General features: G+C 37.5%; 1 protein-coding gene across 1 annotated transcript in view; it reads left to right on the top strand.

The window, feature by feature from the left end:
* LOC133419348 (double C2-like domain-containing protein alpha) overlaps nt 1-14,760 on the top strand; it is a 44,384-nt gene that overhangs the window by 16,961 nt on the left and 12,663 nt on the right. Inside the window, exons 6-8 of the mRNA XM_061708466.1 lie at nt 2,164-2,290; nt 4,425-4,484; nt 11,799-11,998. Coding sequence (XP_061564450.1) covers nt 2,164-2,290; nt 4,425-4,484; nt 11,799-11,998 — 387 coding nt within the window. The remainder of the gene's footprint in view (nt 1-2,163; nt 2,291-4,424; nt 4,485-11,798; nt 11,999-14,760) is intronic.

Here is a 14,760-nt window from a genome sequence, read left to right on the forward strand (position 1 = left end):
ATGGACAAACTGACCTCAATCCAACAGAAATGAGGTAAGCAGGTCATGTAAGAAACCCTTGAGGTTAAAATAACAAAAAGGGGGTCATTGTGGACTGTATTCATGGTAAACCTAATATGATATACAATGAGACCACATATATCTGGCTTGCAGCAGAACAAGTCTATGAATAGACCTCTGAGCCGCTCGTAGTGTCAGGATGCGTTTTATTTGTAGATCTGGCGTGGTTTTGTGAGTTGGTAACATCGTGACTTATCAAGCTGGTGTTCTGACATGAAAAAAATCAGTTAGGAGTGAATGAGGGCTGTCAGAGTGGCAGCTGAGTGTTTACGTTTCTTCATGCTGCATAAGTTTACACAACAACACCTCATCCCTGACTCTGGAGGCTTTGACCTGTTGTACTTTCACTCAGCGCTGCATCCACAAGCACTTATCATCACAGCTGCCGTTTCCCAGAACATCTTTCACCATCTTTCACCTCTCAGTGCCGGATGATCTCTCTTTGTTCTCTTCTGCATTCATCTTTTCTTCACTTACCTATCTTTTCTCTCCCCACCCTCTTCTTTTAGCTGCCGGGTGATAGTTTTTTTTTTATTCATTTATTTTTTCTGTCTAAGTGTGTTTCAGATATCAGACTAGAAAACTCCTCTGGGGGATTTCACCTCCAGGGAACCCGCCTGTTGCACCTGCTGCATTTCTGCAACGCTGTCTCTTATTACGGGAAAATGAAAACAGCAGGTGACTGCAACGTTTGGTTCCTGCAGTCATTAATTCATTAGAGGCTAAATAAAACAGCAGACTAAGAAGCAGCTCGCTCGCATCAGTATTTTCTTCAATGCCAGTTCTCTTTCCTTGACATTTCCATGAGAAATAAATACCTTCTTTGTATTGCAGTTAGCCTGCAGCCTCGTGATTCACGCGCACATTTCAATAAATTCATCTTTGTTCAACCTCTCTGTCTCACACGTGTCACTCCAGTCTTGCGTGGCATCTCATGATTCCTCGTCCACAGCTTCCTGCATCTCCTTCACTTCTTTCTGCCGCTCCCACCCACTAATGCATTTCAGCTGACTTGGTGGTAGGTGTAAGTGTTTGTCAGAACTATAAATATGGATCGATTTAACCCATCACAATCCTCTTTCATGCTTTCTAAATTCCCTATGGAAGTAAAGTGCTATTTCCATGTGCATAGACGTATGGATTGCTTCAGCAACGTGTGATTTCTGACTGTATGCTTTTTTTAAATTAATCTCAGATTTGTTATTTTTATCTCTTGTTATATTGCCGCCAAAACATGAATGAATGAATTGTTTATTTCGGTTACATTACATTATTTGCTATTCAAACTGTGTGTGTGTGTGTGTAAATGACAAAACACTTTCATACAAGTTTACACTCATCAGTTTCACACAAAAAATAATAATAAACTCTGTAACCGAAAAAGGAATAGGCTGAAGCCAAAGCTTATATTTGCCTACCCTGTACTTTCCAACAGAAAACCCAGATTATCTGCAATATGAAAAGAAACAAAAGAGAAATTTCCCTTTAAATTGTTCAGCTTAACCAAATTATTCTCCAATCATTTAGCATTGTAATCCTTAATTATTTTACTTTTCAATATTTTTTTAAAATTCAACAAAGATTTACACAGTTTCACTTCATCACTAAGTTGATTCCATAATTTGACTCCCAAAAATGAAACACATCTATATTTAACATTAGTCCTCACACGACATCTTTCAAAGACCCACAGCCTTCTTAAATTATAATTTGTTTCTCTTAATTTAAAGAAATGCTGAAAACAAGCAGGAAGGCTATTATTCTTAACTCGAAACAAAATTTCTAATGTTTTTAAATATACAATATCTATGAATTTTAATATGCATGACTCTACAAATAATTTATTAGTAGTGTCACGATAAGAAACTTTATTTATTATTCTTACAGCTCTTTTCTGGAGTTTAACTATAGGGTCTATATAAGTTCTATACGTATTCCCCCAAACCTCCACACAATATGACATGTATACAAAACATAACATATGATGTGTTTACATTTTCACCATCTAACTCATTAATCAGCTTCTCCTATTTTTTATTCATGCTCAAGTCACTGCCATTATTATCCGCCTCCCCCTTCCTTCCCTCTCTCCTTATTTCCCAGGGTGTCAGTCTGTGACGAAGACAAACTGACACATAATGAGTTCATCGGGGAGTCGCGGGTGGCCCTGCGCCGTGTGAAGCCTGACCAGACCAAACACTTCAACATCTGTCTGGAGCACCCACCTCCGGTGAGGAAAAGGGCATTGGAGGGTTGCGTCTGAGAGATAAATAACTAGGAAGCAGTGTAGCAGAGTAACGCTCTATGTGTGATTCATGAGTGCAGCTATTTGACTAAAGATGCAGCAAAAGGCAGGAGGAGGGTGAAGATGGACAAATGAGGAACTTGTTTACATGCCACCAGGGAGGTATCACAATAGCCATCATTTCTGGACGTGTCAACCTGCAGCGCTGACAGCACACCGGTGTCTCATCACATATAAATCAGCAAATGTTTTTAGAGAAGAACTTGCTGCATATTTAGCTGAGAAACTGCACCCTGAAACCAGCTGGACTTTAATCTCTTCTCTACTGGAGTTTAAAAGGCGACTGAAGCTGGTGTGTTGTTATTTGAGAGCAAACAGAAAGCTTTTCTTGATACAATATGGAAACACATGAAAGCATGCATGCCTTTAATATGTTTATCTATACCAGGGGTCGGCAACCCTTTAGCGCTGGTGGCTCCTGGAGCTTTTTCAAAAATGTTTGACCTTTTTTTTCCCTTTTTTCTTCTTTTTTTCTCTTTTTTTTCTTCTTTTTTTTCTTTTTTTCTTTTTTCTTCTTTTTTTCCTTTTTTCTCTTTTTTTCTTCCTTTTTCCTTTCCTTTTCAATCTTGATATTTAGACTTTTTTCTCACCATTTCGACTTTTTTCTCAACATTTTGACTTTTTTTTCAAGATTGTACTTCAACATTAATCTCGACATTTCAACTTTTTTCTCGAAATTTTGACTTTTTTCTCGACATTTCGACTTTTTTCACGAAATTTTGTCTATTTCCTCGACATTTCGATTTTTTTCTTAACATTTCGACTTTTTTCTCGACATTTCAACTTTTTTTTCGAAGTGCATAATGAAAAAAGTTATAACTAATATAGATACATGCAGCATGTGCTGCCTTCATTCTAAGGCTACAAGACTTTTCATTTTTTGCGGCTCCAGACATATTTGTTTTTTGTGTTTTTGGTCCAATATGGCTCTTTCAACATTTCGGGTGGCCGACCCCTGATCTATACGTATGGGAACGTAGACGTGTCAACAAAACAAACATTTCACAGTTAAATTTTAAGATAGCACATCATTTAATTGAAAAGAGACCTTCAAATGAATTATTATAAACTTTTAAATGAGGACAACTGAAGACAAAAACCAGAACAAGATAAAGAAGCTGTTCAATTTATTTATTTATTTCACAGTCTTGAGAAAATCTATATTACTCAGCTGGAGCCACAGGAGTCAGGTTTTACTCCCAACTCCCAACACACTCGGTGCACACGGTGTAACTGTCACAAAACATCCTCAATGAACTTTGGATGTTGGATGCAACTGGTTCTGGCTCTTTTACCTTTGGGAGAATAGTCTAAGAGCATGTTTTGACATTGTCACTTCGTATTACTAGTTTTAAGAGGGAAGAACAAAACATCCTCCTATCGTCCTACGTCAGACTTCGTTTCAAACAGCACTTCTGTTTTCAATCACTGCTCAGGTAAACCACCTGGGTTTGTCTTGGCGTTAGGATTAAGAAATCTTTCAATTTAACTAAACATCATGTTCCTCCACTTTTTTATGATTTGCAACATCTTCTATTTAAAAGCCAAGGTTAGAATCAAATCGACTCTTACCTCCAGAGTATGTTTTTTGTTTGGCAGCCTTAATGTCAGTCGGCCACACGTGCATAAGGGGTGCACAAAAATGAAATGCAAAAAGAGAGACTGAAAGCAGACGCTGGCTGGCAGAGTATCAATAGGCAGCGAGAGAGATGAAAATCAAATGGATTAAAAAATAAAAGCAGGGGTAGGTGAGTGATGTGTGTAAAAAGGGGTGGGTGGATGCCGGGGTTTTGTTCTTCATGGGTTATAAAGGGCTGCTGGTATTAGATTGTCCCTCTGTGCCTGGTGGCCGCTCTGCAATCAAAGACTAAAGCCCCTCTATCATCCTGCAAACCAAACGTTGTGTCAGACCTGCAATTTTCAAAGTGGCTTTACCGCCAGATTGATATATCTGTCCCCTAATCCATTGGTCATCTAACCTACTTTCTTTCAGGGTTTTCTCTCTCGCATCAGCACTTATTATTTATCTTTATCTTCTTGTTGTCTGCCCGGCCTCAAGCTGCCTTCACCAACTGCGATGAACACCGCCCTGAGAGGAATCTCCTGCTACCTGAGAGAGGTGAGCATCATGACTCTTTTTTTTTTATCTTCTGAGGTTGATGCCTGAAAATGACCCCCCCACCCCAAAAAAAAGAGTAAACATCCCATCAAAAGTGGAAAACAAGAAAAGGAGGAATCTAGACTTGTAGTCAAGACCGCCTTAACCGAGACCAAGACATTACCAAGACCAGAGAGTATCAAGACCAAGACCAAGACAAGACCAAGACTAGTTCAGCTCAAGAGACCAAAAAAAAATAGTTATTTTGTCATCTTGCGTGAGTTGTACAACATCAGCACCATCCTGGTTCAGCTGCTTAGTTTCCATATGAGGTTGTATTCAACTGCAACACAATAAAACAGACAGTGGATGTCTTATGTGTGAACTGTGATTAAGCCTATCTCATCTCTATATAATCAAGCCTTAAAAATAATGGATAAAAAACCGATGAGATGGCATCACTGTCACATATTGAAACAGTACAACATGCTTAGTTTTGATAATTTCTTAAAGTTTTCTACACTCAAACTGGTTTTTAAGTGTCTACAGAACCTAGCACCAGATGTTTTATGTAAGTTAGTTAGCAGGCAGAATAGTGGTAGGATCACCAGGGGAACAACAAGTGGTAACTGTAAGGTTGAACGCCGTAAGACCTCCTTTGGGCAGTCAGCGTTCTCTATAAAGGGCTCTCAAATGTGGAACACACTGCCAACTGAGATAAAAACAACTCAAGATTTTAAGGTTTTTACTAAAAATGTCAAAGACTGGTTGAAGCAAAATCAGAAATGTACGCATTTTTAATCACCTGTAACCGCTAATAGGGTGCTCTCTTGCAAGCTGAGAATTGTAAATAGGATATAGCTTTGCATGTTGAAAATTGAATGTATTTTTGTATTCTTTTTCTCCTTTCTTTCGTTTTCTTTTACTAAAAGCCTAACTAGGGACAGGAGATGGAAACTAGCAATGGCTATAATCTCTGTATGCAGAACATCAGTCACATTGGCTTGTTTGTAATGAGTGAATGTGATCACATGTAAACCTGCATTGTCCCTATTAAATAAAATAAATAAAATTAAATTAAACTCACTATACATGTTTTCATCAATTAGCTGAGATCAAATATGTGTGGCGACTGCACTACCGCTATTTCTGCACTATTGACTCTAGTGCTTTCAAGGATTGACACGACTACTAACTAGTCCCAAAGTCACCTAGCAAAATAACAAGCCTCCAACACCCCCCTCCACCTCAGAAAAGTCTAATGAATAGTAAATGTTACTGATTTAAATTGCATTTATGAGACATGAATTTTAAATATTAAAGATACACAAAATTACCTACTTGAACTCTCATTATTTACCATTATAGTAGCCAAATTACACCGTATATCAGCATCACTGAAATGGCATAGACCTAATGCTTAATCAATCACAATATGCAAATATTATTCAAAAGCCAATGATGCCATGTATTTATTCAAACAAGGCCATTATAAACACAATACTGTAATTAAATACAGACACACATGCACCAAAACATGCATTAAATCAAATGCAAAATACAAATATTTACAGACTGTACATTAACAAGAGGAAAAACTGGTGATCACAAGATTCTGTCACCTCGGTGTGTGCAATGGCATCTGAATTCTACGAGTCCGAGACTTGGCAAAACCGAGCCAAGACCAAGACCACAAAAAAGTCTAGAGCAGGGGTTGGCAACCCAAAATGTTGAAAGAGTCATATTGGACCAAAAACACAAAAAACAAATATGTCTGGAGCCGCAAACATGAAAAGTCTTGAATAAGCCTTAGAATGAAGGCAACACATGCTGCATGTATCTATATTAGTTATAACTGGGGAAGATTTTTTTTTCCTTATGCACTTCGAAAAAAAAAGTCGAAATGTCGAGGAAAAAGTCAAAATTTCGAGAAAAAAATCGGAATGTTGAGAAAAAAGTCGAAATGTCGAGGAAATAGACAAAATTTCGTGAAAAAGTCGAAATGTCACGAAAGAAGTCAAAATTTCGAGAAAAAAGTTGAAATGTCGAGATTAATGTTGAAGTACAATCTCGAGAAAAAAGTCAGAATGTTGAGAAAAAAGTCGAAATGGTGAGAAAAAAGTCTAAATATCAAGATTGAAAAGGAAAGGAAAAAGAAAGAAAAAAGAGAAAAAAGGAAAAAAAAAGAAAAAAGAAAAAAAGGAAAAAAAGAAAAAAAAGAAGAAAAAAAGAGAAAAAAGGAAAAAAAGAAGAAAAAAGGGGAAAAAAAGGTCAAACATTTTTGAAAAAGCTCCAGGGAGCCACCAGGGCGGCGCTAAAGAGCCGCGGGTTGCCGACCCCTGGTCTAGAGGAATCTACAGTGTCTTTTTTTTCTTTAATAGTCTTTCTTTGTTGTGTTTTTTTTTTACATAAATCTAAAAAAGTTATTGAATTCCATCTCACACTGAGCTGATTGGCCCCAGCTTAGGTTTAAACTATAACTATTTTGTTAAAATAAATAAATCAATAAATAAAAAAGAGAGAAAGAGGAGGGGACATGCTGGTGTACACTCAGTCATCCGTGTCATAACAATCCTAACAGGCTTAAAAATACAGCAAATGAACTTAGAAAGCCTTTTACCTCCTTTTACTTCCTATTTTAGGGAAACAGGAGTGCAGTCACTCCAAAGGCAAAACATGTCTTTGACAAACTGAAGCTTCAACCTTTATGTTGTGTTAAAGCACTCTTGCCGTTGGCTTCAGGATTTTCTATGGATAACATCAAAACTGTTACCAAAGCGTTTGACAACATGTGGAACAACAGAGAAAATTCAAAGTGACAGATGAAAGAAAGCAAAGAAGCGGCAGCAGAGGGTGAAAAGGGGGACGAGGATGTTCTCCCCGGCCTGTGACTCACCCTCGTAGCCCCTAGCACAAAAACATGTATGTTATTTATAGGGTGGATGCATGTTCGCTTTTTTTAATGATTTTTGAGGGTTTTAACAAGCTGTCTGTGCTGTTCCTACACAAAACACGGTAAAACCTTTATTTTGCAACAGCTAACATTCCTCTTCTTCGTATCTCTCCATCTCTCATTAAGTCTTATCTTCAGGCATGAAGTGGACACATTGGCGATCAATAGCCACATGCTCCTCCATGCCCCGTCCTGCATCAATTGTCTCAACAGCTTCCCCCATTCCCTCACAATGTTCTCTTTCCTTTCCGTTATTGCTTGTCTTTTTCTAAGAAAAACAACATTTACAGGCAACTGCCACCTCACCATCTGTCCTCAGTGAGTTGGAGACTTTAAAACTCTCAATTAGTGAGAATAATTCAGGTATCTGGTGATACAACAGACCTTCACAGATCGATAGCGAGCAACTCATTAGGGAGGTGGAAAATAAATAGGCATCGGTGTGGAGCCAGCTACACACCACGACAGACAAATGGGAAGGAGGAAAATTTGTGGGTGGGTGTGTGAGATGAGAGAACAAGCGTGATAATTAGCAGACAAATTAAACAACCTTGAATATGAAGAAGAATAAAAGCAGTCATTTACCTCCAGGCTTTTTTGAGGCTCACTGATCCCCCACCTTGGAATCCTGGTTAATTTACTTTCTGCATGTCATTGTTTAAAAAATATTTGACACTTGACGATTGGGTGATTAGTTAAAACTCCATCAGATGACTATTTAAACAACATTGGTTAAAGGACACCAGTAGGAATCATTTACACTTGTTTTTAATCCATGTTTGTATCTAGTTACACCTGGTATTAACATCAGTAGTCAAAGCAACACATGGTGATGTGTTGATTGTTCTGACTGAGATACGCTGCTGCTGTCATATAAATGAGTCCGTCCTTCCACCTACATGTATACCGCAAACATCAATAATACAATAATAATACCTTAAGTGCTGAAAGAATGTGGCCAGCCACACGCTGTCCAGACCGCCTCCAGATGTGGTTTGAATGATCGGATATTAATGGCTGCCTTCACGGCCGCCGATAGGGGGGGACAAACGGGTCTGTTGTCCCGGGCCCAGGGTAGTGGGGGGGGGGGCCAGAATTGAAAAAAAAAAAAAAATTTAATTCTCATTAAATTATGGAATCATTTTTCAAAATGTTTCAAAATATGCCTATTTGTGGAAAAAAATATGTAGTATTTGAGTTACATAAAATCTTGTTATTTGTTTTCTTCCTAATGGTCCTTGTGGTCAAGAACCCCCAACACAAAAATGGTTTGGCTGCTGATCAAAATTTGACGTTATCATTTAATTCAACCATTAGAATGGTCAAAATGTCCGGTCAGCACAAGTCCGGTGCTCAGAAAAGAAGAGAAAAGAGAAGAAGAGAAGAAGAAAATAGAGGCCTCATAGATTCTCTACACAAATATTTTAAAAAGGGGGTGACGGTGAAGCTGGAATTAATAAAGTCAGCGTAGAGTAAGGTAGGAAACAGCGCAGCCAACGTTTACCAACCTTGTAACTTAACCTAACTGGCTAGCTCTAATGTTAACGTCCATTAGCTTGTATAAAAACCTCAAGAGCAGAGGGAGAGGAGAGGAAGAGGGAGAAGGAGAGATCCATGCGCAGGGGGGCCCATCTTAGATTATTTTGTCCCGGGCCCCGGCAGGACTGTCAGCTCCCTGGCTGCCTTTACATTGCAGATCTTGATGACAAGTTCTGATTTAATACCTATATCCATTTTTATGAGCTGTTCAAATCCTCTTTTAAAAGCAACCCAGATACGATATCAGCATTTGCTTTTGTAAGCAGCTGGGAAACAACTCTCAAGCTAGGCGAGCTTGGCTACTGACCTGGACAAAGTTAGACAATAATGCTACAGTATTTTCAATTTCAATGAATGCAACTCAGTGAAATTGTTGCAGCTGAAATAAAAACTGTAACAGTTCTACCTTTTTTCCTCTAGCGTAGTGACATGCCTCCTCAGTGCTCCTTGTACTTGTATTTATGCAGGCGATAAAAGTCCACCTCGTTATTCTTGAAGATGAAAAAGACAGGTCAGCAGATATTATCTAAACTATTGCATTCAGGAAAAAATAGAAATCAGCAAAGCGATAAGTATATTTCCAGCAGCAAAGAAAGGTAAGAGCTCATCCACCTGGTTAAAGGGGACCTATTATGAAAAACATGTTTTTTCTTGCTTTAACATATATAAAGTGGTCTCCCCTCAGCCTGCCAACTCAGAGAAGGAGGAAAGCAAACAGATTCTGCAGTGTCCTTACAGCCGCCCGGATGAGCCGTCCAGTGTGATGTGGCTTCTAGGAACCGTTCAGATTCTGCTCCCGTCGTTACGTAACGACGAGCGCGATAGGTTGGCCTCCGATGCGTGAAACCACGCCCACAACTAACTCCGTCGGCCGGAGCTTCCACCATTTTTTCGTAGCGGTGTATCGCGTCATTCAGGCAGCCAATCAGCACAGAGCCTCATTATCATAGCCCCGCCCACTCAGAATCCCACATAGATAATGAGGTTAGAGACTGGGAAGATAAAGACATGGCTCAGAGGCTGAATTTCTAATTTATTTAGCAAAAACAATCAAAAGCTTGTTTTTAAGACATTCATGGCCTGTTTAAAATAGGTATTAGTTGCCATAATAGGTCCCCTTTAAGTCACTCACCATCGTCACATTTTCAATGAAATGTTAGTCACGTAATGGGAAACATCTGAACACAACCAATCAATTCATGTCGGATTTATTTCCACATATCACAGAGCCCTGAAACCAATCTGAGAATATTTGAATCTAATGCTCTTTATTCATTTCTCACACATCCACTGGGGTTATCTGATACTTGCTACATGCAGGGAAAAAATTGTAATTTGGTCCCTGGAGCTGGTAAATGCAACCTAAGTATCATCAACACATCCTGGATGCACTGAGGCTGGAAAAAGTTGGAAAAAGTTTCTGAGAAAGGTTGCAGACTCACTAATGCATCAGTCATTTCATCTTTGTTTACTTCACCACTAGGAATGGGCGATATTTTACCGTTCACGATATACCGTCAAAAAAATTCCCCACGGTAAGAATTTGTCATCTCGCGGTAAAAACGATACATTCCTGTTGTTGATGTTTTTGTGTAACAAACATGGCGGAAGGCGGATCTGAGAGCGAGGAGCTCGTCGTTAAACGAGGCCCCAGCTCCGTTATCTGGAACTGGTCTGGATTTAAAAACAGTACCGAGGAGCAAACATCATCTATTATATGCAGTCTGCAAAAACAGAAGGAAATGGTTGTTACATTTTTATATAACGTTTGACTATTACGAAAAAAAAATTGCAATAGTATCTCATTTGTGGCATGTTCCAACCACAGGTTAATTTGCACATTTTATTTATATTAGAAGAGGTCATCACAGGTCATCACATATGATATTGCTAACCATGTCTAATTTTTTTTAGGGTTCCTCTTATGTCAGTTTATTTTAATTTGTATTTATTTATCTTATTTTGTTTTCTTAATTTATTTTTATTTTTTATTTTTTTTGTTGCAGCTGTTTTGCGTGTCCTGTATTTTAGTTTATTACTTTATTTTTCCTATTATTATTGTCTTCAGTCAGAGTTTGATTGGTAATCGGTACTTACTTTGGGACCTGTTTATAATTACGTATTTTGCAGTGTGTGTGTTTTGGGGTGTTTGTTATGTTTTGTGTCCTTATTTATTTTATTATTATTATTATTTTTTTATATATATTTTATTTTTTTTATTTTTTTTGTGTGTATGGTAAAATATAAAACGGGGTATTCTGTCGAACCCTTTAAAAGAAATGTTTATTGTGTAATATAATTTACATGGATTACCCAATAAAGAAACATGTTTTAAAAATGTTTTTCAGTGAACTTTTATTTATTTGTCCTGTTTCTTTATTTATCAAGTTGTATTTTTTTCTACTTTGTGATTTTATAAGCTAAGAAAACTTGTTTTGGGGGCTCCAAAGACTGAATGTGGTGATAGATTTATAGTTAAAAAGGTGGAGTTGAATTGGTATTTTTTTTATCGTCATTTTTATCGTCATTGGGATAAATGCCAATGAGTGCCCAGGGGAGCATAGACTTGGCTTATTGTAGAACTTTACTATGGTAACAGCTGACTGCCGTGTCTGGAAACAGTGTTGATAAGATATAAGGATATAAAAACCAACAAAGTAGTCAGAGACAAACAGATCAGTAAGCTGGAAGTCAATAGAAAAGCTCAGTGAGAGAGAAGAGAGCAGATGAGGACGGTGCAGTGAGCTGATTGTACAACTACATTTTTCACTCTACGAGCAACAGATGCAGCGCGAACACGCTCCCTGTCATCTCACGTGTTTGTCTCTGCTTGTATCCCCCAGTGGGAGACTGAGCAGCACAGAAGTCTGGAGGAGAGAGGCCGCCTGCTGCTCTGCCTCCAGTACCTCCCCCCAAACAGCGACGGCGACGTGAAGGGCGAGGCCAAGGAGAGAGCTCGTGGGGGGCTGTGTGTGGGCGTCAAGCGCTGCGCCCACCTGGCAGCCATGGATGTCAATGGTTTCTCTGACCCCTATGTGAAAACGTGAGGATCAATCAAATCAATAACCGACCGAGTGCAACAAGTTTGACGAGACAATCCATCACAGCAACCTCTGGCTGTATTTATTTATTTAATTGTTTCACGGTAGGTCCTGTAAATGACCTCAAAACAGTCTCCATTGAGGCTTGTTTAGATTTATAAGCATCAGAATAATCATCATCCCTGTTTCTAGGTGTAGCTTGTTGTAGCCCGTCTCCAAACCTTACCTTGCCAGTTCATGTGTTGTCCATCCTCACTGTTTCCCAGGACTTTACACCTGCTTATATCCAGTACTCGAGTTGTAAATAAAAATCAGGGTGGATGGTGGATTTTATCATATGGGGACAGATAATTTGTGCTGATTACAAATAATATAATATATTACAAATAATGGCACTGACCAAAACACCTGCAGAAATACTGCAGGAATGACATAGCAGCAGTTAAATGCAGCCTTCTGTAAGCTTTAAATATCCACTGGGCTTACATCAAATACATCAAAACACAACAATAAAAAACATTTTTCTGAACTTATCAATATGACTCTGTCCTTCACAGGATAAGTAAAATGGATCACTGCAAAAACTCAAAATCTTAACAAGAATATTTGTCTTATTTCTAGTGAAAATGTCTCATTTTAGTAAAAAAATCTCATTACACTTAAAACAAGACTCATCACTGGAAAAAACAACAATTTTCACCTGTTTCAAGTAGATTTTCACTTAAAATAGGTAGAAAAATCTGCCAGTGGAACAAGATTTTATTGCTTGTAATGAGAAGATAAATCTTGTCCCATTGGCAGATTTTTCCTACTTATTTCAAGTGAAAATTTACTTGAAAAAGGTGAGAATTGTCAAATAAGTTATTTTTCTGGTGTTATTTTTCTGGGGATGACTCTAAATGTTGAAATAGTAAAAAAAGTAAAACCACATTCATTGATGAAATGACATAAGGGATGGAAAGGGGGGATGGCAGTTTTACAGGGGGGGATGATTTGGACCGTTTTTATTTCAACTCGAGTACTGCTTACATCCTCCAACATGTCAGGAACCGGCTGTTTATTTGGTGCTGCTGCTGCTCAGCATCTGTAATTCACTTCCCCTATTAGTGGTCAAAAGGTTTGGTGACGTTTATTTCTTCCCGACATCCACACAGATGCGAGGTATCCAGCTGAATCAGTATGACTGAGGCTAAGTGTCGGTACGCTTGGAGCTGTTCTGGCAGCGTCTCACTAAACTAAGCCAGCTCTGGAACTAGTACTTGCTGCTGGATCTGGCTCGGTTTCGGGGATTAGTTCCAGCTCCAGCAGCCAGACTCCAGCTTGTGTGCTTGGTCCAAGTCTGAGATGTCCTTGACATCTTTCTTGAGGGGGAAAGAATCTCTGTCCTTTTGTGGCCAAACTGTTTTGGCTGTTTGGTACGACGGAGTATTAGGGCCAAACTAAGACAAAAGAAAATTGGAAATTACGAGAATAAAGTCGTAAAATTATGAGAATAAAGTCATAATGGTGCGAGAATAAAGTCGTAATAGAATAAAGTCGTAATATTACGAGAAAAAAGTTGTAAGAATAAAGTCGTAACATTACGAGAATAAAGTCGTAATATTACAAGAATAAAGTGGTCATTTATGAGAATAAAGTCGTAATATTACAAGAATAAAGTGGTAATTTATGAGAATAAAGTGTTAATTTATGAGAATAAAGTCGTAATATTACAAGAATAAAGTGGTAATTTATGAGAATAAAGTGTTAATTTATGAGAATAAAGTCGTAATATTACGAGAATAAAGTGTTAATTTATGAGAGCTCTAACAGGAAGAGCATCTTCTCCCTGTGTTAAAATGAGGAATATTGAGCATCTTGTGAAGTTATATTTATATATTTATAATATATTTAATATTACGACTTTATTCTCGTAATATTACGACTTTATTCTCATATTATTATGACTTTATTTTCGTATTGGCTGTTTGGTACGATGGAGTATTAGGGCCAAACTAAGACAAAAGAAAATTGGAAATTACGAGAATAAAGTCGTAAAATTACGAGAATAAAGTCATAATGGTGCGAGAATAAAGTCGTAATAGAATAAAGTCGTAATATTACGAGAAAAAAGTTGTAAGAATAAAGTCGTAACATTACGAGAATAAAGTGGTCATTTATGAGAATAAAGTGTTAATTTATGAGAATAAAGTCGTAATATTACAAGAATAAAGTGGTCATTTATGAGAATAAAGTGTTAATTTATGAGAATAAAGTCGTAATATTACGAGAATAAAGTCGTAACATTACAAGAATAAAGTGGTAATTTATGAGAATAAAGTGGTAATTTATGAGAATAAAGTCGTAATATTACAAGAATAAAGTGGTAATTTATGAGAATAAAGTGTTAATTTATGAGAATAAAGTCGTAATATTACGAGAATAAAGTGTTAATTTATGAGAATAAAGTCGTAATATTACAAGAATAAAGTGGTAATTTATGAGAATAAAGTGTTAATTTATGAGAATAAAGTCGTAATATTACGAGAATAAAGTGTTAATTTATGAGAACTCTAACAGGAAGAGCATCTTCTCCCTGTGTTAAAATGAGGAATATTGAGCATCTTGTGAAGTTATATTTATATATGTATAATATATTTAATATTACGACTTTATTCTCGTAATATTACGACTTTATTCTCGTAATATTACGACTTTATTCTCACAACATTATGACTTTATTCTGGTAATTTTACCACTTTATTCTCATATTATTATTACTTTA

Source organism: Cololabis saira, chromosome 19 (genome assembly GCF_033807715.1).
Source record: "Cololabis saira isolate AMF1-May2022 chromosome 19, fColSai1.1, whole genome shotgun sequence".
Lineage (NCBI taxonomy): Eukaryota > Metazoa > Chordata > Actinopteri > Beloniformes > Belonidae > Cololabis > Cololabis saira.